This window comes from Lynx canadensis, chromosome A3 (genome assembly GCF_007474595.2).
Source record: "Lynx canadensis isolate LIC74 chromosome A3, mLynCan4.pri.v2, whole genome shotgun sequence".
In the NCBI taxonomy this organism is placed as follows: domain Eukaryota; kingdom Metazoa; phylum Chordata; class Mammalia; order Carnivora; family Felidae; genus Lynx; species Lynx canadensis.
Genome location: NC_044305.1, coordinates 25893326 through 25911301, shown reverse-complemented (window position 1 = coordinate 25911301; position 17976 = coordinate 25893326). Strand labels below are relative to the sequence as shown.

The 17976-nt window shown below is 59.7% G+C and overlaps 1 protein-coding gene across 2 annotated transcripts in view; it reads right to left on the bottom strand.

Moving 5' to 3' along the window:
• NOL4L (nucleolar protein 4 like) overlaps nucleotides 1-17694 on the bottom strand; it is a 128640-nt gene extending 110946 nt beyond the window's left edge. For both annotated transcript variants that reach the window (XR_003967633.1, XM_030309816.1), the window contains exon 1: nucleotides 17374-17694. Coding sequence is in view for 1 of the 2 variants with exons in the window: in XM_030309816.1 (XP_030165676.1) it covers nucleotides 17374-17694 (321 nt within the window). In the remaining variant the exon portion in view is untranslated. The remainder of the gene's footprint in view (nucleotides 1-17373) is intronic.
• Between the last annotated feature and the right edge of the window lie 282 nt (nucleotides 17695-17976).

Below are 17976 nucleotides of genomic sequence, written 5' to 3'. Positions count from 1 at the left end.
AGGTCGGGAGCCACTCCAAAGCAGGGCTCCCCATGCCAGCCCGGCTTGCACTCCCCCCGCAGCTCAGCTTCCTCATTCATGATGCTCCACCCCCCACCCCCCAGAGCTGTCCTGAGGCTCGGGCGCTGATCTGGACGAGATAAGGCACCGGCCAGGCTGCTGGGAGACCAGTCTGGGGACCCAGCCCTCCCTGCCCAGCAAGGCCAGACACCGGATGGACAGACAGGCCGAGTGGACAATCACATGAGCTCAGACCTCTTCCTCTTCTTGGGGACCCCAGACTCCGCCTGCCTGCGGCCTGAGCTTCCCCACGCTCCGGGCCTTTCGACACCCTTACAACAGACCTCCTGACCCACCAAGCCATGCCTTACAAAACCTGCTCGGGGACCACAAATCTGAAAGTCGCTATTATTTCGCGGTCCCAGTGATAGGTAAGCACGTGTACACGCACGCTCATCATGCTCGTGGGGTCAGGCGCGGGCTCTGGACAATCTCCACTCCCCTGGATCCCCAGGGTTCCCTGAGCCAGAAGACCCACATTTTAGCTTTCTATCGGCCCTGCCTCACCGTGGCCCTGGGATCGCCCCTTCTAGGCCTCAGTTTACCCCTTTATAAATTGGGATTATTCCTTCTGCCCCCTCTTCCTCATGGAGTTCTTAGAAGACTCAAGTGACAGGACAGATTCCAACAATGGTGAACATAGTTCAAAGTCATACACATGTTAAGTTCTGGTTTTAAACATTTACTGAGCTCCTCCCACAGGCAGGCACACAGCTGGGCACTTACACACATGCTTTCTGGGATGTCTCCCGTCTCCCATCCCATCAGCCCTGTTATACAAGCATCATATCACCATTCTGTAGATGATGGGGACACTCCGAAGATGATTTTCCTGAGGTCACATAGCCAGAAAGGGGTGGGCCCAGGACTCAAGCTCAGGGCCATCTGAGAGTCAGCCACACGGAGTGAGGAGTTAAGACAATGGTGTTCTCTTTTCCAAGGACCCATGGGTCTTAAAATCCACCCTACAGGTTGAACAAATGGGTATCAAGGCCCCTCTCACTAGCTCTCACTGGGACAGGCTATGAGAGCTCAGAAATAATTCTGTTCTGGGGACTAAGGTCCTGAGGGATAAACTGTGGTCTTTTGACTCCCAAATACAAGGAGTGGGGGCAGCTGGGGACAATGGCCTCCTGGCCTTTCCTCAAACCCACTTGACATACTCCTGCCTCAGGGCCTTTGCACTTACTGTTCCCTCTACCTGGAATGTTTTTCCCCCAGATACCTGCATAACTTGCTCCCGCACCTCCTTCAGGGCTTTGCTCAGAATGTCACCTACTCAGTGAGGCTCTCTCTGACACCCTGATTAGAATTCTAATACCTCCCTCCCCAGCACCTCTGATCCTCCTAACTCCGCTTGGTTTTTCTCTACAGCGCTTAGCTGCATCTGACAAGCTGGGGAGCTTTCCTCGTTTATCATGTGGTATCAGCCCCCACTAGGCTGTCAGCTCTCTGAGGGCAGAGATTTTCATTTGCATCTCCAGAGCATGGCACACCGCCTGGCACAGCAGTCGTTGCATAGGTATTTGAACAACTGAAGAAAACTGAGGCTCAGAGAAGGACAGCATTGGGCCCCAGGCCACCCAGGGAGCACAGAGGGGCCTGTGTAGGGGAAGCAGCGAGGGGAGGGGGGCGGTATGTACAATGTGTCTATCCAAGAGACCCCGGCTCCCTGCCTGCACCCTCCACATCTCAGATCCCAGAGGCAGGACTCAGAATAGAACCTTCGCTGCCTTCTTGACTCCTGATTTAGGGAACGGGGTCCCCCTGAAAACATCAACTGCTACAGTGAGGCTGGTGGTTCCTTGCTTTCCAGTGGCCTCCTTGGGAGACAGTTCTCCCCTTTCACATACAGGGTGCTGGGGGCAGAGGAGGGAGGGCACCACTCGCTCAAGGTTGCTGGAGCAAAGCCAGACTTCAAGCCCTGCTCAGGCAAGTCAGGCTCACGTACCTTCCCCCGTGTGGGCCCCGTGCTGGGTGCTGGGTCCAGGAGGCGAGGAAGGGGCCCGCCTGTGGCTAAGGGAGGGAGCTGCCTGCTGGAAGTGGCAGGTAGCCATAGCTGGGAGCAGCTGCTGGTCAGTCAGCCTGCCTGGGCTTACATCCGGGTGCCGCCCTTTGCTCACAGCAGGCCTCGGGCAAGTTGCGTAAGATCTCTGCCTCGCAGGGCTGTTTCAGGAGCCCAGTGTGCAAACACACAGGAAGCACTTAGTGCAGGCCGGCACCTAGTGGGCACTCCATAAATGTGTGCTGACACACCTCCAACCACACTATCCCCATCTCACCCTCATTACCACTACCCCTGCCATCACCACCATCACCACCACCATCATCATATCACCGTCACCACAACCGCCTGTCCCCTGCGATGCATCCTGAGCCCTACCAGGGCAGGACACACATCTGTGGGGCTCACCACTGTACCCCAGGAGGCTCTCTCCAAGTTGTTGAGCGAACTCATGAGTGAATGGATGAATGAATGATGAATTGGCTTTTATGGAGGACAAAGCAGCTGACACGAGGAGGAGGAGACAGACCCATTCCTGTAGCCCCTCTCCAGCCCCCCCCCCCCCCCGCCCCCTTGTGTCTGTAGCTTCTGCTCCCGTTTAGGCCATTGTGCCCTAGAACCCAGAGCCATCCTGGGCCTGAGACTCCAGTCTCTGCTCTGCACACACCAGGCCAGACTCGGCTCCCTAAATGCCTCCCTCCCCATGGTCCCCTGTTCTGCAATGTCCAATAGTTCCCGCTGCCTGAGATCTGGCCTCCTGGGGTCCCATTAAGGGACCGGCCACCAAGCTACATCGCCCCAGCCCCAGACCTCCCATCAAAACAGCATCTCTCCCCCTCTTCCCACAGCTGTGTCTCTGTTCCACCTGGGCTTCTCAACATGGCCAGGAGCGAGTCCAAATGTCTCTGTGACCGCCTGCTGACCCTGCCAGCCGCCTCTGGCTCCCTCAGCCCTAAGACTGGAGGAGCCTGCTTGTCAGGCAGGTCAGACGGCCCTAGACGGGACCCTGACCATTGCACCAGCCCTCATGTCAGCCCCGCAACAGCCCTGGTCCTTTCGTTCTGCAGAGGAGGCAACTGAGGCACAAAATGGAGAATGAAAACGTTTGAGACATTTGTTTAACAAATATTTACTGAGTGCTGACTAGGCACCAGGTGCTAAAAACACAGCAGTGAGCAAGATAGCCGATATCCCGGTCCTCACAAAGCCCAAGAGGAACTCACACACAAAGACGGCACTGGCCAGAGGTTAATAAAAGCTCCAAAGTTAGAGGAAGGGGCAGAGAACATGGGGACAAAAGGCATTTGCAGGGAGGGCCTCACTGCAGAGGTGACAATGTAGCAGGGCCCAGTGAGGGCTGGGGGAGCAGCCTGGGGGACAGTGTGGCTAAAGGTAGTGAGCAGGAGCCCACAGGTAGAGAGAGGGGCCACAGCTGGGCCTGGTGGGTCCTGGTGTCCTTTGCTCAGAGGCTGATGGGGACCCACAAGAAGGTTTTAGCAGAGAAGCAACATGGTCAAGTTTGCCTTTTTAACACAGCCATTTAGCTATTGTGTGAAGAGGGAGGAAATAGGAGGAAGGACAATGAGCTAGTGCTGGGGACGGGGTGACAAGAACTGGGGTGAGGGGTAGAAATGGCCCTGGGCTCCCCACCACCCCCAGAGGTTACCTCCCTGGGAAAGGGGGACCCAGAGGAGCCAGACATGGGGATGGCAGGGCTAGCTTGGGGCCACCAGGCAGAAGCAGCCCCTGTAAGCTCAGCAAGCCTGGTACAACAGGGCCAGGGGTTGCCTGAGCCAACCAGCTGGATGGCACATCAGGCCCTAGGCTGCCCCCGGCCACCAGCCCGTGTGGGTGCCCGGGACTCCCAGCTCTGGGAGGGCAAGGATCATGTCTGTCCCGTTCACCACTCCCAACACGTAGTAGGTGCTTAGTAAATTTTTGAATGAATGAATCGGTGAGTGAATGGATTGCCTGCAGCCCTGTACTGTTTGCCAGTGGTTTCTTGTATTAGGCTGAGTTCCTTAAAATAATCGTAACCGCCGCTGATCTCAGAACTTTGCTGCGAGCCAGCCCCCACCCCCCAGCTCAGCCTCTTATGCTGCATCCAACACAGCAGGTTCTATTGTTATGTCCGTTTTACAGAGGAAGAAACCGAGGCCCAGGGAGGTTAATCAATTCCCCCAAGGTCACTCAGCTAGCAAACAGCACAACTAGGATTTGAACCCAGGACTGGGTTATCCTCAGCTACATGTTAATACCTCCTACCTGGGGATCTTATAAATGACACCATCAGCTCAATTGTAAATCCCCTGAGGGCAGGGGCCCCACGAACAGCCTCAAGGCCCTGTCACATCTGAAGGGTTGCCTTGGATCCCCATTACAGGCTGAACTGCCATCCTGATAAGGAGCCGGGAACTTTTTCAGCAACGGTAGGGCTGAGCAGTGGCAGAGGAAGGAGGCAGGATCACCATCTTCTGAGCCTGGACAAGGGCTGTCTCCACAGCCTACCTCATCCTTCCCGTCCCCACCGCCACTTCATGTCCCCAGCACAGGAACGGGGGATCGAGTCCCCAGGCCCCCAGCCCTGGATGAGGCAAGTGGCTAGTTCCTGGGGCCCAGTCAATGTCAGAAACCCCTCCGCATCAGAGGCCTTTCTGAAGACCCAGGACCATTGGGCTGGCCTCTCACCTCTGCCTCTTGCCTAAAAGGGCAGAAGCCATGAAAACCGAGCTTCAGGACCTGCAAGGGAAGCGGGGCGTTAAAACCACACGCATGGCGTGCACGGCTATGGGCACGCCACAGTGATCCCAGCCACGGCGGCAGCAGCAGTAGGGACGGTCGGCACTCATGGAGCCCTCGGCCACAGGCTCACCTCAGCTAGGCTCAAAGAGCCCTGAGCCTCACAACAGTCCAGAGAAGCAGGCCCTCATATTACCTCCATTTTAGGTGTAGAAACTCAGGCACAGAGAGATTGAGTAAGTTGCCCAAGTCACACAGCAAGTGCATAGTGGATTCAGGATTCAAACCCAGGCAGCCCAGCTCAGAGCCAAGTATACCGGGGAGAACACTTAAGGGACTGGATCCTTCTGGGCAGGGAACTAGGTGGCCTGCGATGGGGTGGGCCGGGCACTTTGTACCCCCTTGGTGGCTGCTGTTTTGTGGTTGTTGCTTTAAGTCACGTACGCACATTACCTCGAAAACATACTTCTCTTGCACCCCTTTGCCCATAGCACGCTTTCCGCTGTCCCGGGAGGACATCTCCCATTTCTTGACTCACCTCCTCGTAAGAGCCTTCCTTAGCTCCTCCCTAGTCTCCATTGACCCCCCTCTGTGCCACCCAGATTAGGCACTGGCCATCCACCTCCTCCTGGGGCTGCTGGTGGCTGCCTGTGGCGCTGGCATTGAGCTCTGCCTTGCCTCGTGCTGGTGGGCACAAGGTTCCCCCTGGGTCAGCTGCAGTGCAGCGTGCCGGCCGACCCGCTTGCTACGTGGCCCCATGCCATAACCTGGCTCTCCCCGAACCAAATAATCCCTCGGTGACCCTGAGAGTCAACCCTACCAGTAGATCCTGTTTGCACCTAAACAGTGTGTCCCAGGGTCAGCACACTCTGCCAGACAGACTCACGGCCGCCTCTCCGTCCCGGGAAGGGGCACTGGGCAAGCCTGTGGAATACCACAGGGACCCCAGGATCTGAGACTTGTTGTCAAGAGGCTGAGTGATACGAGGAGCTGAGGACACAACAACCTCACCAGCTCAAGTCCCTGCTCTGCCTCTTATCAGCTGTGTGGCCTCGGGCCCGTTACTCAACCTCTCTGAGCCTCAACATCCTCATTAGCAAGAGGAGGATCACAAAGGGAGCCACGTTTGGACAATCCCATGGAGTCATGTGCAGACGGTGCTTAACAGAGTGCCTGGCTCTTCGTAAGCGGGCCACAAATACTAGCTGTGTCACGACTGTCATTGTTTTTGCTCAGCGGCAGAAGTTCCCTGTGTCCTTCGTGTATTTCAAACTATCCTCACAACTCTGAAAGGTGGCCGATATTAGTATCCCCATTTTATAGACGTGGACATAGAGGCTCAGAGAGGAGGGCGGGGTGTGTCTGAGGCTGCACAGCTGGTGGGTAAGGCAGGATTTGACCCCAGGGCTCTCTGGCCCAGGGAGCATGCTCGCTCTCAGCCCCAAAGTGGGCAGCCTGGACCCGGTGAAGCCCACTGCCTCTCCCGTACCTCTCCGCTCTAGCTTCTCCCGGCCCTGCCCCAGACCCCGTATCCCAGGTCCAACTGGCCCCAGTCACACTGCAGGTATAAGAGACAAAAGCTCCTGTTTCCTGTGCTGAGCACCTGACATGGAGTCTCTCTGCACCTCCCCATGGCAACCCTGTGAGAGCAGTCATACCACTGGGCCCATTTTACAGAGGAGGAAATTAAGGCTCAAAGAGGGAAAGGGACTTGTTTCAAGGCCACCCAGCTGGTGAGTCGCAGAGCTCAGTTCAAACCTGGGGCCAGTCTGTGCTCCAAAGCCCCACTCAGCAGCACCGCTTCACCGAGTCTCATCACAGGCTCTGGGGTTATTGATTCAATCACAACCAGAATCCTAATTATAGCTCCCTTTCATCGAGGGCTCCACTATGTCCACACCCCGGGATAGTTGCCTCTGTATCAGACAACAGAGTTTAGAAGGGAGATATACGTGAAGCCACGGCTGTCATCACCCCATCCTGCAGATGAGGAAACTTAGGCTCAGAGAGGGGAAGTGACTCGCCCAAGGCTACACAGCGGTGAATGGCGGAGCCTGGACTCAGCCCTTGCCTCCACATGCCCCACTCCTCTTGTGACTCGCAGGGGCCTTACATTCAACATAAAACCCTCTGCCCCAGCCCACTCCTGTCCCAGCTCCAGAGCTCCCAGAGAGGCCCCCCTGTCCACGGGCCTTCCCAGAAGGAACCCTCTGAGGTGCGAGAGCTCTCGTCTCTCTTCCCCTTGGCCTGGCATTTCCTACTGCCCCACAAAGTCCTTCTTAACCACCCGTGCTATGTGGTTTGGGGGTCTTCGCACTGGGAAGAGGGGTCTTCCAAGGGCCCTCGAGTTGGAGCGGCAGGCCCTGCTCTGTGGCCTGCCTGCCAGGCTTGGCTTTAGGACATCTTCCCAGCTACTCCACAGGATGTGGGTTATCACCCACTTCTACACAAGGGGGGCAAGAGATCGGAGCAGGCAAGCCGTTTGCCCAGAACCAGAAGCTGGCGACGGAGCTGGGATCCAAACTCAGGTCTATTGTTGGCCATGTTACTCTCTGGTCTTCCCTATTTTCGCTCTATCCGTAGACAGCCCCTATCGCCTGGGCAGACGCCTCTCCCTGTCCCTAGGAAAATGACAACGCTGCTATTTAAGCATTTCACATGATTCCCTCCCTGGGTTTTCCCAACAAACCTGTTGGAGGGAGGGGCAATCATCAGACCCATTTTTCAGGTGGAGAACTGCAGCACCAAGAGGTTACTTAGCTACTCGCCCGCACAGGCTCTGCCTGGGTCTGCTAACCTGTAGAATGGGGTCATAACCGCCTCCCAGGGTGGCTGAGGACCGCGCAAGACTGTGGAAGCCAGGGGCTCTTGGAGACACGCCCTCAGGACGCTTGGAGATGAGGCCCCAGTGCGCTTTTCTCCACCCGCCAGCATCCAGTCAGGGCCTGGCCTGCCAAAGGAAGGGCCCCATGTCTCCTTGAACATTTTCTCAGCCCGGGGATGCCGAGAAAACGATGAGTCATCCACCCAAGCATAGGCCTCCCAGGAGCCTGCAGTCGGGTCCCAGCCGGGGCGCGGGAGGTTCCAAGCTGGGAAGGGGGCCCCGTGGACACGATGACTCCCGAGCTGGCCCCCCGGAGCCCTGAGTCACCAGCTCCCCACAGCCCCCCACTGCCACATGCTGCTGGCCTTAAGGACAGCTCCCGGACTCCACCCACTGGCCCCTGAGCCTTCACCCCAGATCTGTACATCTGTCCACATTCCTGGTGTCTTAACCTCCCCTGCTTCCATGGAAGAAAACTGGGTCAACCCTGACCTTCGAACAACCCTTGCTCCCCACCTTCCCTGTCACTCGGTCCCAGTCACTCCACGTCTTGTCCTACGGGGGAGGCAACCCCTCTTCTTCGTCCCAGGCTGGCCTTCCCTCTCTGCACCTCACGACTCCTTCACCTCCTGTTTCCCCGACATGGAATATGTCTCCCTCCTGCCCGGCATTCCGAGGGTTCCTTCTAGAACCCAAATCTGACCTTATCTCCCCCTCCGCTAAAAAAACCCTCCTGTGGACTCCTGGCTTTCCGTCACGATGACACAAGGAGATAAGGATACACTAGCTCCTCTAGGTGGCTTTCCAGATCCTTCTCTCCCATCTGGCTCTAAGTGATTTCACCAGCTCATCCCCTCAGGACCCCACAGCGGTTCTCGAGCTGATCTGACCATTTGCCCACCCCCACCCCATGTGCAGTGTTCTGCGGAGCACGCTGCTCCGGGAACGTGGCCCCAGTTGCCTCCGTCCACGGCCTGCGCTAACCTGTGAAAACCTGCCCCACCTCCGAGCTCTTGCTCGCATTCCCACCCCCTGGAATGAGCTCCTTCGTGTTCTGCTCTTGCTGAAAAATGTGTTCGGGCCCTCCAGGTCCAGCTCAAATGTCGTCTTCCTGAGGACTCCCTGGACTCTCTCGGGCAGGAGGGACGGTCTGGGCCTGGGTGCTCCTGAGGCCCTCCGAGCGCAGAAGCCATGCTCTGCTGCCCCCCACAGAGGGCAGTCCCTTTGGGCAGGGGCTATTCTATGTCCTGTGGACACAGCAGCGAACCAAACAGGCTGGTCTGCCCTGGCAGAGCTCACAGCCTTGTGGGGAGACAGGTACTAAACCTATAAACTAAAAAACATACCTAATGTCGGGGGCAGGGGGGATAAGAGCTATAGAAAAAGATTAAATAGAAAGGGGGGGTGAGAGGGCCGCCTGGGTGGCTCAGCTGGTTACGCGTCCGACTTCGACTCAGGTCGTGATCTCAGGGGTTTGTGAGTTCAAACCCCACATGGGGCTCTGCGCAGACAGGGCAGATCCTGCTTGAGATTCTCTCTCTCCCTCTCTCTGCCCCTCCCCCACACTCATTCTCTCTCTTTCTCTCTCTCTCTCTCTCTCTCTCTCTCTCTCTCAAAATAAATATAAACTTAAAAAAAAGAAAAAAAAGAAAGGGGTGAGAAAAGGGTCCAAGGGACCTAAAATGGTAAAACAGTCCTGACTAGGTGATTGGGGAGGGCCTCTCTGAGGAGGTGGCATTTGAGCCAAAGAGACCCAAAAGAGGAGAGGAACCAGCCACGTAGAGATATGGGAGAAGAGTATTCCAGGCTGGGGGGAGACAGCCAGTGCAAGGGCCCTGGGGCAGGATTGTGTTTGGTAGTGTTTGGAAGAGCAAAGAGGTCGCTGTGGCTGAGACCCAATGGGCAAGGGGACAGTGGAGTGAGGTGAGGGCAGCAGACAGCTGGAGCAGATCATACAGGGCCTTGGAGGCTTCAGGAGAGACTCTGGCTCCCGCTTTGAGTGAGACGGTTGTCTTGGAGGGTTCTGAGCAGAGGCAGGTGAGAATCTGATTTCCTTTCTGCAAAGTTTTCTCTGGCCGCGTGAGCCAGAGGGGCTACGGCGGGGGGGGGGGGGGGGTGGTCAGAGTGAATGCAGTGGGGAGGCTGGAGGGAGTGGAGGTGGTGAGAAGGTAAAACCTGAGATGTATTTGAAAGGTCAAACCAACAGAATTTGCAAATGAGTTGGATGGGGAAGGAGGAGCAGGAAGAGAGGAGTCCTCAGTGGAGTGTGGGAGCAGGGGCAGGATGGGGCTGCCCAGACGGGGACAGCAAGAGAGCAAGTGAAGGGTGAGTGAATGAATGTGCAACCAGCCAGGTTTGGGGGCCTGCCTGTTCGCCCCCAGCTCTGGCACTCTCTGGGATCTTGATCTCGTTCTGTCCACTCTCGGCCTTAGTTTCCCCCCTTCCCAGGCTGGTGAGAGGACTGGATGCTGAGGGAGTGGGTGACTTCGTGGGGAGAAGGGTCGGGTCTGGAGCAACAGTTGAGGTGAGGGGGTGGGGAAGCCAGCGGGGAGTGGAGGGGTGCCATCTGTCTCCCACTAGGCTGGGTCTGGGCAGGTGGGGGGATGCCTCGAGCTCTGAGAAGCTTTTGTGGCTTGCCATCAGACGAGGGGGCACCATGAGCCTGGGGTGCAGAGAGATGGAGAGCTACGGCCCCTGTGGACCCCTGCCTCCACGCCCTGTAGCTTTTAGGGTCGGATAGCCATGGAACCCAAGCCCTGCCACTGCCTCACAGAGGGACTCGGAATGTTCCCTGGCCCCCCTGATGTCAGGTTCTCACCCACTTCACAGAGTCTAGGGACAATTAAGTGAAATAAAGTATCTGGCACATGGCAGGGGCTAGAAAACCCAGGAGATGTGCTGAGACCCCTGCCCAAGCAGCCTCACTGTGTTCTAAGATCCCAGAGCCAACCCAAGTCGAACAGGACGGGAGCAGGGGTGGGGATGGGGGGTGGAAAGGAGAAGGCCTCCAGAATGCTCATCCTACTACCTTTCTACCCGGGAGATGCCTACAGGCCTTGGTAGAGTCCCCACCCTCACCCCTCTACACCCCTCTCCTTGACCTCTGGGACCCAGCACCCAGCACCAGGAAGGGACTCAGGGGCAGGAGGGACCAAAAGAGCAGTCCCTGTGTAATAACTAGGGAAACGGAGGCTCAGAGCAGGGCAGGAGCCGACCAGAGCAGAGAGACCCTGAGCTTTTAAGTCCCCAGGCCTGGGGGTTCGTGCCACGCCTATGCCCCTCATCAAGGCTCTTCCGGTGTTCTGTGCAATTCAATACACTAACCAACCCCGAACGGCACTGGAGACATAGAAATGACTCAGATACAATCTCCAGGGAACTAACAGTTACTGCCCACCAACTATGTGACAGGGATTTGGCTGGCTGCTTTATCTCCACTGTTCCATCTAATATCCATGACGTCTTTCATCACCATCCCCATTTTCTGGATGAGGAAACTGAGGCCCGGTGAGATCACAGAGCACCTAACATTTCCTAAGATATGCACATTCTTCAGGTTCTGCATTGATTCATGCATTAATCTTCATACCAGTGCTATGAGGGAGACAGAATTATCAGCTCCATTTTGCAGATGAGAAAACTAAGGTCAAACTGGTGAAAGGGCAGAGCTGGTATCTGAATCCAGGGGCCTGGGTCTTGAAACCCCAGGCCCTTCCCCTCCCGTGTATGTCAGGGTGGGGTAGGGGCAGAAAGTGGACTCAGGAGTTCTTGTTCTAGTAGGCTGAGCCCTCTCTCCCAGAAAGGCATACCCACCCTCCACGGTGCTTGAGGAAGGCTGGAAACAGGGAGGTGCCTTGGCCACCGTCATGGGGACAGGGACAAGGCATCATTTCTCCTGTCCACTGCCTCCCTCACACTTCACTTCCGCAGCTGCTGAGACTCCGGGGGCAGCGGGGGCCAGGACGGCAGCTTGGGCCGATTCTGTTATGATGAAGGACACCCCTGTCAGCACTGCACTGCCAGACTGATGGGGTTTCTTCCACAGGAGCTTGAACATGTGTGCACGCACACACTCACGCTCGTGCTCTGCCAATGCCCACACCCCAGGTGCTTGCACATCTGCCAACACAGACGCCCACAGTCACACACATTCACAAGCACGCAGTCTCCCCTCCACCTGTACACACACACACACACACACACACACACACACACACACACACTGCCCCGGGCACACGAGCATCCCCAGCCTGCACATGGACAAGCACACTCACACCCACACAGTCACACTGCCACACACACACACACACACACACACACACACACAGCCTCCTCATGCACACACATGCTCTACCCCATGAGCACACACGCACCTGTGCACAACACTCAATCAATCCCACAATCTCTAAGTGGAGAGCTGGCTTGGAGAAGCCCAAGTTGGCCTGGGGCTGAGTCAAGCTCTCGACCTTCGTCCCTGGGCATCCCCAGACACAGGCTGCCCACCCCCCAGTCTTTCCAGTAGCATTTTTAGAGTCCCAGATGGGCCTCCTGACTTTCAGACACCCCAGGACAAGAAGGCAGTCTTTGGGGCCATGCCAGGTTTTAGCCAAGGAAGAAGGGGGTATCCTGTCTTCATGCCCAGCAGAGAGTGACCCAGGACCTGGAGGGGAGACCCCAGGAAGGCAGAGCCTGATCCTCCAGCATCACCCAGGCTCCCAAATGAGCCCCCAGAGTGCCTGAGACCACGTTTGCCCCAATCACCGAGGCTTAATTGACAAAATTGCCCACTTCTGACACTCAGGAGAAATCTGAACAGGGCCCACACCAGATGCCATTGTCAACCTTCTCCTCAAAAGTCCCCCAGGACCCAGGCCTCCTCCCTTCTCCTCACCCCTTCTCCGTCCTAGTGAGCCCCAGGAAAGTCCCCTGACACCTCGTGTGGAGCCAGTCCTGCCTCAAGCACTAGCCTGTGACATCTTGAACAGAGGGATTCTCATAAACTATAATTCAGATTAAGGTGTAATGGACTGAAAGCTTGTCACGAAGGGACCTGTGCTTTCCAATGGATCAGGCTGCAAGACCCCTCAGATGAGGTAAGAATGGAGATGTGTGCAAGCAGTCCCCAAGCTCAGGGCCTGCCCCTGTCAGCAGCATGGCGCTAAGGAAGTTCTGAACCTTGCTGAGCCTCAGTTCACTTATCTGAAGGATAGCGAAAATAACGTCATTGACCCCTGGGGGCCATCCTGGGAATCTGACAAATTAGTGTGTGTCAGCACCCCGGCACAGTGACAGGCACATAGTAGGTGACTCAGAAATGGTCAGTGTGGTGATAACTTGGAGAAAAGCAAGAAACATCGAGGAATTCAAGCGAAGGTCATGGCGTATATTACACTGTGCGAAGTCAGAGGCCATTTCCCGCCCAGACCAGTGGCCGCAGGTGCCAAAGGTTTACACAAAAGCTCTGGGGAGAAAGACCGAAGACTGAGAAAACGCTCTCCACTAAATGAACGTTGTCTGCAAACTGGGAAAAGACCACCATTAGTCAATTTGGCCAGCGGAACACCTGGGGTCCGGCTCGCAAAAGCCTAATGTTGACAGTGGGGTTTGGCAAGCTGGCGTTTTCCCTCGGGGGAATGGGGCTCTAATGGGGGGATTCATGGCCTGTGATGGGCCCACAACGCCCACTGAGGAGCACAGAAATCTGCATTCCAGTCCTGCCCCCTACCAATGGAAACCGCCTCTCTCGAGGCCTCAGTCTTCCCATCCGGAAAATGGTAGAGTTGAGCTGAGAACATCTATCTCCAAGGAGGTCCTGGGAGTTGACAGATGGCCCGGGGCCCTGCCCCAGTCATAACCTGTGGCCCTTGCAGGCCCCAGGGACAGCCCCACTCAAAGAGACCAGGGGAAAAGGAAAGGGGCTGGTTCACTTTGTGGTCGACGCTGGAACGAATTTAGAGGGTCTCGCGTCCAAGGGGTTTGCTTCCCCTGCGTGGCAGCGCACGGAGGCTGGAGCAGGCCAAACACAAGAAATAATAAATCCTAACCAGGCTCTGCCCAGTCAGGAGGCCCCGGCTGGCTCTTGTCATAAAAAGATCTTATCCCCAAGAGCGCCCCGTGCCGCTGGTGGAGGACTCCGCCCTCCTCCCCTCAGCCCTCAGCCCTCCGCCTCCACTTCTATTTCCTGTGACAACCTGCAAACTGAAGACCAACTTGCCTCTCCCCCGCGCCCAGGCTCTGGCTCGACCCCCGCCCCGCCCCGCCCCCGCCCGGGCCCCAGCTGCAGGAGGCCCCGGCACAGAGCAATTCCCCTCGCCCTCCTCTCCGCCCTGGGCCCGTCCGGACAGATTAAGCCTTTGTCACACACACCCAGAAAAGCTCAGGGCCAGATGGGACAGGACAAGTGGTGTCAGATCATCGACCCGCGGCCGGCCGGCCGGGACTAGGGAAGGGCCCCGACCATAGCACCGCATATGGCTGTGGGAGGAGGAAAGGGGGCCCAGGGAGGGGGCAGCCAGAGAACAACATGGAAGAGAGATGACATACCATGGCCACCCTTGGGACCGCACACCGCGCCGGGGGCCCTTGTTCAGCTGCTGGACGACCCAACTCCCACACCCCCTCTTGCCTGAAATCGGTCTGCCTGTCCGCCCTCCCTTGGTGGCTCCGTGCGCGGGCTTCTTTATCACATCCTTCGAGATGCCCACCTCCCCCACCAGCTGGGCGCCCAGGAGCAGGCAGAGTCTGACCCGCCCCAATACCCAATACCAGGCCTGTGGGCACTGAACAAACGCCTCAGACGAAGGTTTAAGGCCCAATGACCTTCACAAAAACCCACCCAGGACAAAACTACAGGATGTCTCCCAACTGCCACCAAAGGCAATGGCAACTTTGTGTGTGTGTGTGTGTGTGTGTGTGTGTGTAGGCCAGTGAAGGTAGGGGATGTCCTTTGCACCTTTCAAAGAAGGTCCCATTCAGCCTCTCCCAGGAAGAGGCCATGGCTGGCCCAGAATTCCCAGCAGGATTTGTTCCTCTTAGATCAGTGAAAAGAAAAATGGAAATATAAAAATAATAATAACTGAGCCCCAGGAAGGTGCTTGGAGACGGGGGGTGGCAGGACCAGGGGCATCTCCTGCGGCTGGCTCCAGTTGGCTGGGCGAGCGGCAGGTAACTAACAGGCTCTCTAGGGACCAGCAGGCCAGGCAAGAAGGCACAGGGAGCTGGAGGGGCAGGCTGTCAGAGGAGGGTACGTCTGTTCTGCTGTGTTCGTTGTCCCCCCTCCCTCCCCACCCCACCCCCCAGCCTGGGCAGGGAGACTTGGGTCCCCTTTCCCTGCCTCCCAGGCAGGTGGTCCCTTGGGGAAGGCTTATTATTGGTCTGGGAGTCAGGGTGGAGCCTCATGAGGCCCCTGATGCCAGGGGCAGACAAGGCAGGTCAGCATGGGCCTCATGAAGGGTCTGAAGAGACTAGCTGGGCTTCGAGGACCCGGAACCCAGGCCTGGCACTGAATTTCTGCATGTGGCCTGCATGGGTGTGTGTGTGTGTGTGTGTGTGTGTGTGTGTGTGTGTGTGTGTGTTGGTTCGAAATCACCCCTGCTCTGCCTAGACAGCAGTATCGCTAAGAGGATAGGGAGACTGCCCAGGATGCCCACTCCCTAGGGAAGAGGTAAACCCACGCAGAGAAGCAGTGAGCCAGCTGCCAACTCTGAGGGTCACCTGCCTCCCAACTTCAGGAGTGGGTAGAGTGGGGGACCCTGCTGCCCACTAAGAAGATTGAGCCAAGACTCTCAGCTCCCTGGGGAGGGATAACCAGGATGGGGTAGGAGGTGCTAACTGGCCTGGATGGCTGAGGGCACTGTCGCAGGGTAGGGGGCACAGATCCAGTCAACCACCTGGTGGGCCACTGACCTGGAAAAACCACACTTAGATTGGGGACACTAGCCCAAGATGGGGGAGAACCCAAGGGGGTAAGGAAGGCAGGGTGGGGAAGACCGACCTACGCTGGGGAAAGGCACTGACCCATACTCCCCTTAAGGGAAGGTGGGCACTGATTTGGGCTGGGGGGGGGGTCCCTGCCTCCATCGGGGGAGGGGACAATGATCCAGACTCCCCGGGTTTGGGGGAGAGCACTGATTGGGGCTGGGGGGGGGGTCCCTGACTCGCGCAGGGTGGGACACTGCTCCAGCCTCCCCCTCCGGGAATCCCGCCCCGGCGCACCCCTCGGCCCGGCCCCATGCTTCGGGTCCGGCCGGAGGCGGCAGCGGCGCAGATGGGCTGCTGGCGGCCGCAGCGGCAGCGGCGCGGTTATCAGCGCTCCTCGCAGATGGGCCGCCCGCCCTCCGCGCTCACGGCTCCCCACTCCCCGCGGCCTGCAGCCCCGTCCCCTGGGCGCGGGGGGGAGGCGCCTCCGGATCCGCTCCCCGGCTCCCGCCTCCCTCCCTCGCGGCCCCCTCACCCCGCGGGCCGGGCCCGGGCGGCCGCCGGAGGGGGAGGGGGAGGGGACAAGTGCACTTTTCGTAACGACCGAATCAATTGTGTGTGAAGAGCCCGCTCCGGCCGGGGACGGGGCTGAGCGCGGGGCGGGCGGGCCGGACGGGGGAGGAGCACAGAGGGGGGAGCGGGGGAGCGAGGGAGGGAGGGAGGCCGGCGCGGGGCGGCCCCGCTCGCTCGCTCGCTCGGGCCGGGCGAGGCCGGGGAGGGAGCGAGGGGGGCAGGGAGGGAGGCCGGCCGGGCCGGGCCGGGCCGGGGGCTGAACGCACTAATGGAGGGTCTCCACGACGGAAAGTTCAAAGCTCAGCAGCGCCCCGGGAGCAGCCGCCCCCCCCCCAGCCCCCACCCGTTGCAGAACAATGAGGTCCCGGCGGGGGAGCCGCGGGGCCCGCGCCGCACGCCCTCTCCAGGGCGCCCCGGGCCGGAGGGGACGCCCCCGCCCGGCCGCCCGCCTCCTCCCTCCCGGCGGCTGCGGTTCCCCGCCCCCTCCCCCACGCCACCCCGCCCGGACCCGGCCGGCCCCGGGGACGGGGGAGGGGAGGGGATGGATAGGTCAGGCCGCCCCCGTCCCAGGGAGGGGGGGAGCTAGGGGCCCGGGGGGCGGAGGGGGCGCCCCACCCACCCGCGCGAGGCTGCTCCTGCGCCAGGCTGCGGCTCGGGCCGCCCCTCCCCGGGCCAACCCCGGGTGGGGTCTGGGAGACAGTGCCCTGGAGGGCCCCCCCCACCCTGGCGCTGGGGAGCCGAGTGGACTCCCCGTCCCGTGGCTGCCCCTGCCCCCCCTCCCGCAGCACCACCCTCCACACACACACACACACACACACACACACACACACACACACACACACACACACACCGCCCAGCCGGCCCGGGGGCGGGAGCGCGAGGCGCCCGGGACAGGCAGCCCCGGGGCGGGCGGGGGGTTGGGGGGAGGCTCGGGCTTCGGAGCAGCCGCCTGCTGGCGGGGGGAGGGGACGGGAGGACGGAACATGCTGGGGTGAGCAGCCCGGGACAGCCCGCTCGGCAGGGCCACGGCCCGGGCAGCGGCGCAGAGGGGGGCAGGGACGCCCCGAACCCGGAGCGCTGCCTGGGCGGGCCGGGGCAGGCGGGTGAGCAGAGACGCGTGCGCCCCGGGCGGGCCAGACCCACGGACAACCTCAGGGACACACGTTCGGACACACATCCACACCCCCACACCCCGCCCCCGCCCGCCCCAAGCCCCGCGGCGGGACCGGCCCGCGGCCGCCGCGCGCGCACTCACCGAGCCCGTCTTGACCGGCACATACACCACTTGGCCCATCTTGGGTTCCCGGCCGCTGCCCAGGCGGAAGCCCTTGGAGCGCACCCAGAACTGGAACTTGCCTTTCTCGCCGGCCGCCGGGCCGCTGCCCGCGCCGGTCCCGCCGCCGCCCTGCAGGACCTCGGCGATCCGCTGGTATTTGCTGCGTGTCACCGTCTTGGTTTTGGCCGAGTCGCCGTAGGTGCGCAGGCACCAGTCCCGGAACTGGCGGCCCAGCTCCGAGTCCCCGGGGCTGCGCTCGCGCTCCCAGCCCCCGCGCAGCAGCAGCGTCGGCTTCGGCATCCTCCCGCCGCGCCCGGCGCCCTCGGGGGCGGGCCGGCCGCCGGGCCGCCCGGTGCCGGGACTGGGCTGGGCTGGGCCGGGCCGGGCCGGGGCGCGCCGCGGCCCGGGCTGTCCCGCGGTGTGGCTCCGGCGCGGCTGCTTGATGGGCACGGGCGGCGGCCGGACGCGCGGGGCTGCGGCGCGCTCTGTCCTGCTCGGGCGGCGGCAGCGGCGGCGTTGGCGGCGGCGGCTCCGGCTCGCCTCCTGCTCCGCCTCCTCCTCCCCCCCGGCCGGGATGCGGGA